General features: G+C 50.1%; 1 protein-coding gene across 1 annotated transcript in view; it reads left to right on the top strand.

Annotated features, from left to right (window-relative positions):
- Nucleotides 1-6,763, top strand: part of glis2b (GLIS family zinc finger 2b) — a 47,984-nt gene extending 41,221 nt beyond the window's left edge. Inside the window, 4 exon segments of the mRNA XM_084328965.1 lie at nt 2,737-2,916; nt 3,248-3,381; nt 3,533-3,651; nt 5,915-6,763. Of these exon segments, the coding sequence (XP_084185091.1) occupies nt 2,737-2,916; nt 3,248-3,381; nt 3,533-3,651; nt 5,915-6,660 (1,179 nt within the window). The 3' untranslated portion in view covers nt 6,661-6,763.
- The last annotated feature ends 357 nt before the right edge of the window (nt 6,764-7,120 follow it).

The raw sequence follows: 7,120 nt of genomic DNA, 5'->3' as shown, positions 1-7,120 counted from the left end.
GATGAAAACTCAAACAACTTAGACATCTACAGGCCCTACAGGGGACTTGAGCCAGGCAATGGACAAAATGACTATCTCTAATGAAAGCCTCCAGGAGGAAGTTAAATAAACGAAAAAGAGTCTGCTAGGGCCCAATGTGAAGAGGAGGAGCGTGGAATGTATGATTGTACCATGTACGAGACATCTAAATCAGCGCAAGTATTGAGCGAAATGTGGAGGTACCAGCTGGACATTCTTGGAGTCAGCGAAGGCACAAACGATGGCTTGATCATGCTGTACTCAGGACATGAGGAGAGACTCACTTCAACGGTGTAGCCCTGATCATTTCAAAGGAAGAAGGTCAACACCTTGTTAGAATGGGAGCCAATCAGCGAACGAATGATTAGAGCCCACTTTGATTAAAAACACTGCAAGCCTACCATCATTCAGTGTTATGCGCCAACAAATGAAGCTGATGAGGAGATGAAAGATGAATGGTATGAACACCTAAGCCAAGTCAAAGACCCTCATCATTCATGACATGCTCTTGGTCACTGGGGTCACTGTGTGTGTGTGTGTTTGTGTGTGTGTGTGTGTGTGTGTGTGTGTGTGTGTGTGTGTGTGTGTGTGTGTGTGTGTGTGTGTGTGTGTGTGTGTGTGTGTGTGTGTGTGTGTGTGTGTGTGTGTGTGTGTGTGTGTGTGTGTGTGTGTGTGTGTGTGTGTGTGTGTGTGTGTGTGTGTGTGTGTGTGTGTGTGTGTGTGTGTGTGTGTACAAGTAAGACTTTGTGTGGCTGACTGTCCTCCTGACTCATTGGTGTTGTGCGTCCTTACAGTAAGTTGTGCTTGACGTTTCTGGTTAACACTAATCTAAGATAAGATAAACCTTTATTCATCCCCGTAGGGAGATTCAGGTGTCAGAGCATCAACAGCAATGGTAGTGAAGAGAGAAGGAGAGGAGAGGTAGGAATAAGGATCCAAACAATCCAGGATAATAAGAATAGAAAGATACATACAAATAACTATCTCTGAGTGAGTAAGACATACTCTATCAATAATAATATAATATAATATAATATAATATAATATAATATAATATAATATAATATAATATAATATAATATAATATAATATACAGTCTCTTATCTACTCTACCCCCCATCACACCATGGCAAAGAAGAGGACACTGGCTACAACAGTAAAGTGTCTGCAGCAGCCTATCAGGTTGAAGGACACATTCACATTTTGTCATTTAGCTGACGCTTTTATCCAAAGCCACTTACAAGTTCTGTACGACAAGTCAACAGACTGCTTTGACCCTTCCTGTAGAGGACCTCTGTCCTTTGTTCATGTGTACTCCCAGGAACGTAAAAGGTATCCACCGCCTCACACCTCCTCCACCTCCTCCCCTTGGATAGTGATGGGAGTTGGGGGCCTCTTCTTGTTCTGCCGGGCAGCCCACCACCAGCTCCTTGATCTTACTGATGTTGAGCCAGAGGTCACACCACCCTATGGACCTCTTCACCAGGAGATAGCTGTCTGGTCCTCACACCACCCTACGGACCTCTCCACCAGGAGATAGCTGTCTGGTCCTCACACCACCCTACGGACCTCTCCACCAGGAGATAGCTGTCTGGTCCTCACACCACCCTACGGACCTCTTCACCAGGAGATAGCTGTCTGGTCCTCACACCACCCTACGGACCTCTCCACCAGGAGATAGCTGTCTGGTCCTCACACCACCCTACGGACCTCTCCACCAGGAGATAGCTGTCTGGTCCTCACACCACCCTACGGACCTCTCCACCAGGAGATAGCTGTCTGGTCCTCACACCACCCTACGGACCTCTCCACCAGGAGATAGCTGTCTGGTCCTCACACCACCCTACGGACCTCTTCACCAGGAGATAGCTGTCTGGTCCTCACACCACCCTACGGACCTCCACCAGGAGATAGCTGTCTGGTCCTCACACCACCCTACGGACCTCTCCACCAGGAGATAGCTGTCTGGTCCTCACACCACCCTACGGACCTCTCCACCAGGAGATAGCTGTCTGGTCCTCACACCACCCTACGGACCTCCACCAGGAGATAGCTGTCTGGTCCTCACACCACCCTACGGACCTCTCCACCAGGAGATAGCTGTCTGGTCCTCACACCACCCTACGGACCTCTCCACCAGGAGATAGCTGTCTGGTCCTCACACCACCCTACGGACCTCTCCACCAGGAGATAGCTGTCTGGTCCTCACACCACCCTACGGACCTCTCCACCAGGAGATAGCTGTCTGGTCCTCACACCACCCTACGGACCTCTCCACCAGGAGATAGCTGTCTGGTCCTCACACCACCCTACGGACCTCTTCACCAGGAGGTAGTCGTCTGGCCTTGTTCACGCTGATCCTGGAGAGCTGTTTCCTCACCTGGCTGGTAGTGATAGTCAGGGGTTGGGGGGTGGAGCAAGCTGCTGCCTCCAGGGTTAGCGGGCTGTGTGTGTGTGTGTGTGTGTGTGTGGCGGGGGGGGTATAAGCCCGGCTCAGGGGTCCTGAGAGGTGGAGCGTTTTGAAGAAACGTCTGGAGCTCAATTGGCCTGAACTTCATAGAGAAACACTTTTAGGAAACGCTTTGAAAGGCTATTGTCAATGAGGTCATTAGTGCTAGTGTGACAACCCCCTTTACTTCTTTCCCCTCTCGCTCTCTCTCTCTCTCTCTCTCTCTCTCTCTCTCTCTCTCTCTCTCTCTCTCTCTCTCTCTCTCTCAGGAATCTCACATCCGTTACGTCGAAGGCGGAGCCTCCTCACAGGCCTTTCAGTTCTTTGTGCCGATTGGTGCTGGGGCGGGACTCCACCTGCCGTCCTCCATGTTTATTGGCCAGCCCAATGACAAGCGGGCCTCTCCTGACCTCTCAGCAGATGAACAGCTGGCCTGTCACTGGAAGAAGGTGAGGCCTTGGAAGTGAAAAGTGGAAAGAGATTTAAAATGAAGAGAAGATGTTTCCTGGGTGTTCTGTATGTGTCATGTATAATAAAGAGTACCTGACTGCACTAGTAGTGCGTTCTGTATATCATCAGTAGTCCTGCATCATTTAGTTTAGTGTTGGTATGTCACTGCACTGTGTGCCAAGCCAAACTCCTGTGCCAATGAATATTAACCCACCTTCTTCTTTCTTTTCTCTCTCTCTCTCTCTCTCTCTCTCTCTCTCTCTCTCTCTCTCTCTCTCTCTCTCTCTCTCTCTCTCTCTCTCTCTCTCTCTCTCTCTCTCTCTCCTCTAGTGCCATCTGCTCTTTGACTCTCTCCAGGACCTGGTGGACCATGTCAATGACTTCCACGTCAAGCCTGAAAAGGACTCTGGCTACTGCTGCCACTGGGAGGGCTGCGCTCGCAAAGGGAGGGGCTTCAATGCCAGGTGAGACCATCCATATTAAGACGATGGAAGCGTGTGTGAGTGTGTGTGTATATGTATGGGGCGGAGTGTGTGATGGGAAGGTGTTCTAATTACCTGGATGTGTGTGTGTGTGTGTCTGTGTGTGTGTGTGTCTGTGTGTCTGTGTCCGCAGGTACAAGATGCTCATCCACATCCGCACTCACACTAATGAGAAGCCCCACCGCTGTCCCACCTGTAACAAGAGCTTCTCGCGTCTGGAGAACCTCAAGATACACAACCGCTCGCACACAGGTCAGTTTCACCCAGCAGCCACACTGGGCCATGCCAGCTACTGTATGTGTAAGTCAGGGGGTCAGGGGGTGAAGGTCCCCACTAAGTGGTGTAGTAGCAAGTTGCACCATGAATATTTACGGCATAACCCCGGCGTTATGCTAGTCTAATCAAGTGGGGAGCCACCAGAGACTATAATCTAGTGGGAGACAGAACTCTAATCTAGTAGGAGACAGAACTCTATTGGGTCCTGTCCCATGTTTTAAAGGACCATAAACCTAGTGATAAATAGGCTAAACCTATTAAACCTATATATATAGGTATATTTAATATAAACCTATATTAAATGTTAATCTCCTGGTCATGCTAACAAATTGGTCTCAAACCCTCCTCCAATCACAACAGTTGCTTCCCTCAGACAATTTGTTGTGATTGGAGGATGAAGAAAAGAGGGCGGGTTTGAGGTCAATACATCAGACCGGTAGATCCGGGTACTTTGGCTTTTTCCTACTTTTGGGGAAAATACAGGCACTGTTGACCACTACTGTATTTGGCCTGTATGAAAACTCTTGGCAGAATGCTTACATTATTTTTTTGTGTGCATCAAGTGCATGTCAAGCAATTACTTTCCATTTAGCCTATTTCAGCTGTAGGAGATTTCCTCATTTCCCTACCTGAATAATTAATATCACACTTGTGATTCTCCAGGTAATGACTATTTCTGGGCAACAATGGTTTTCAGTGTGATTTATATGTGTTTTGTCCTAAAGTTTATTTTTTTTGATCTACTTTTTCTCCCCATTTAAAATGTTTCTCCCATCCCAATTTTCGTATTATCCAATTCTACCCTCCCCTGTCTCGGAAGTTGTTAGACCATGCCTCCCACTGGTCGGCTGCAATGTGGACGAAGCCTTGCATCACGTGTCCCCTCCGGTACACGAGGAGGCAGCCGTCGCATCTTTTCACCTGTACAGCGCAATCTCTCAGCGGCGAGGAGTAACGCGTGGGAGGGACACGCCGGCCCCGTCGCTTCCTGATTCTGCTGTACAGGCGCACCAACCGACCTGTAGGAGTCGCTGTCCACAACGTCCAATCCCCACCCACCGGCTTTCCCACCCCCTAATACTGCCAATTGTATTAGTATGAACGACCAGCCAAGCCGGAAGCAACGCAGAGAGCTGGGCTCGAACCCAGCATCTCCTGCGTTAGTGTGTTTTGTCCTAAAGTTGTAGTTTATAAACAAACACCATCTAATCCCTGTTTATTCCCTCAGTTGTTTTGCTGTTCGGATGTATTGTGTGCATTGGACCTACTGTACATGCATAGAGAGAGAGAAACATGCTTCCTAAGGAGTGATCAAGAGTAATGCAAAATATGTAAATGAGCTAAAGCTCATAAACTCATACAGGCTAAAACACATTAATAAGATGAGTATCCAGTAAGCAATCAAAGAATAGAAATTACATTACCTTGCTAACTAGCACAGGTCACATGGCATCATCGCTGACTGATGACTGATGACATGACATCTGTTTGTGAGATTATTGTTAATTCCACTAACCTTATTACTTCATAAGGTGTCATATGTGAGTATTTATTTGTTACTATGTTGTTACTAACTTACATGGTGCAACTGCTTGTATTTTCTAGTAATAACTAGGTATGATAGCTATAACTATGTTTGAACTTGGTACACATGACCCCAGTGAGTTACTCTACTCGGCATGTACTCAAGATTCACTTCTAGTATCACCGTCTCTTGTAGAATATCAGTGATCAAAAAGGCATCTGAGGGTGGCCGGGTAGCGCAGCGGACTAAGCGTCTGTCTACCACCACAGAGCCAGTGGGATCGAATCCGGCTGTGGTGCCTCCGGCTTGGCCGACCGTCCATACTAACACAATTGGCAGTGTTAGCGGGTGGGAAACCCGGCGAGGGTGGGTCCTGGTCGTTGTAAACAGCGACTCCTACAGTTCGGTCGGGGCGCCTGCACAGCAAGGGAAGGATCTAGGGGAGGTAGTGTGACCTTCCACACGTTACACTCTCCCAGTGAGAGTCCACGCTGCCAGGTGAAAAGAAGCGGTGGGCTGGCTACACATGTGTCGGAGGAAGCATGTGATACTCTCCGCCCTCCCAGACCGACGGTAGGGGGTAGAGTGCGCAACGACCAGGAAGGGGATTGGGAATTGGCATAACGACTAACATTGGGATGGGAGAAAAACGGAAAAAGAATGAGAAAAAAATAAATAAAAAAAAGGCATCTGAATCCCATCTCTCCCCTCCAGGTGAGAAACCCTACATCTGTCCGTACGAGGGCTGCAACAAGCGCTATTCCAACTCCAGCGACCGCTTCAAGCACACACGCACGCACTACGTGGACAAGCCCTACTACTGCAAGATGCTGGGCTGCCTGAAGCGCTACACAGACCCCAGCTCCCTCCGCAAGCACATCAAGGCCCACGGCCACTTTGTGGCCCAGGAGCAGGGCTCCCCAGGCGGGGTGGGGTCCCTGCTGAAGAGAGGTCCGGCTGGAGGAGTGTCTGGCGGAGGAGGGAGGGAGTCGGGGCTGTCCTATGTGAGCGGGGCCCACATCATCATCCCCAGCATGGCAGCAGCCCTCCTGGGGGGCCACGCGCTGCAGGGCCTGGGGGGCTCCCTTCCTCTCTCCCCCCTCAGTGCCCGGCCCCTGGACCTCAGTGCGCTGGGCTGTCCCGGTTCTCCTCCAGCCGGCCTGGGAGGCACCTCCATCCTCTCTTTCAACGGCTCTCCTCTGGGCCTGGCCAAGTCCCCCCTGTTCTCTCAGGCCTTCCCCTGCTCGGCCCTGGGGCTGCCCATGATGTCGATGCTGGGGGCCGCTTCTGAGCGCAGGGCCCACGGCCGGCAGGCCAAGGGGAAGGGCCGGCTGGAAGAAGGGGAGGATGAGGTGTCTGGTGGGGTCCTGAACCTCTCCACAGGGGGGTCTCATGACCCCCTGTCCTGGGTGGTCATCCCCCCAGGCACTGTGGTGCTCAAGCCAGCTGTGGTCAACTGACACACACACACAGACACACACACACACACACACACACACACACACACACACACACACACACACACACACACACACACACACACACACACTCACACACATTCCAGAGGAGCTCAGGGGGTGGGGTGGGGTGGGAGGGTGGGTGGGTGCCATAGAGGGGTACGAGGGATCAAAGGTGGGAGAGGTTGGCTTGCACAATCAGGACCAGGTTGCACATTTCTGAGAGGAGCTGAGAAGAGAGAGACACAGAGGAAGAAAACAAACACACTCTGAGAGGATCTGAGAAGAGATAGACAGAGGAAGAAGAGAGAGACACAGAGGAAGAAAACAAACACACTCTCAATTCAGCAAAAGAAAAAACTAACTCTAATACACCTCACAAGAAATATACATATATAAAACGCAAGCCTCTTTTTTTTGTCCACAAAATACGGGGACTGAGAAGTCGTTTCAGGAATAATGT

Source organism: Notolepis coatsorum, assembly GCF_963971535.1.
Source record: "Notolepis coatsorum genome assembly, chromosome: 14".
In the NCBI taxonomy this organism is placed as follows: Eukaryota; Metazoa; Chordata; class Actinopteri; order Aulopiformes; family Paralepididae; genus Notolepis; species Notolepis coatsorum.
Note: the sequence above shows the minus strand (reverse complement) of the source record. Positions and strands in the feature narration are given on the sequence as shown.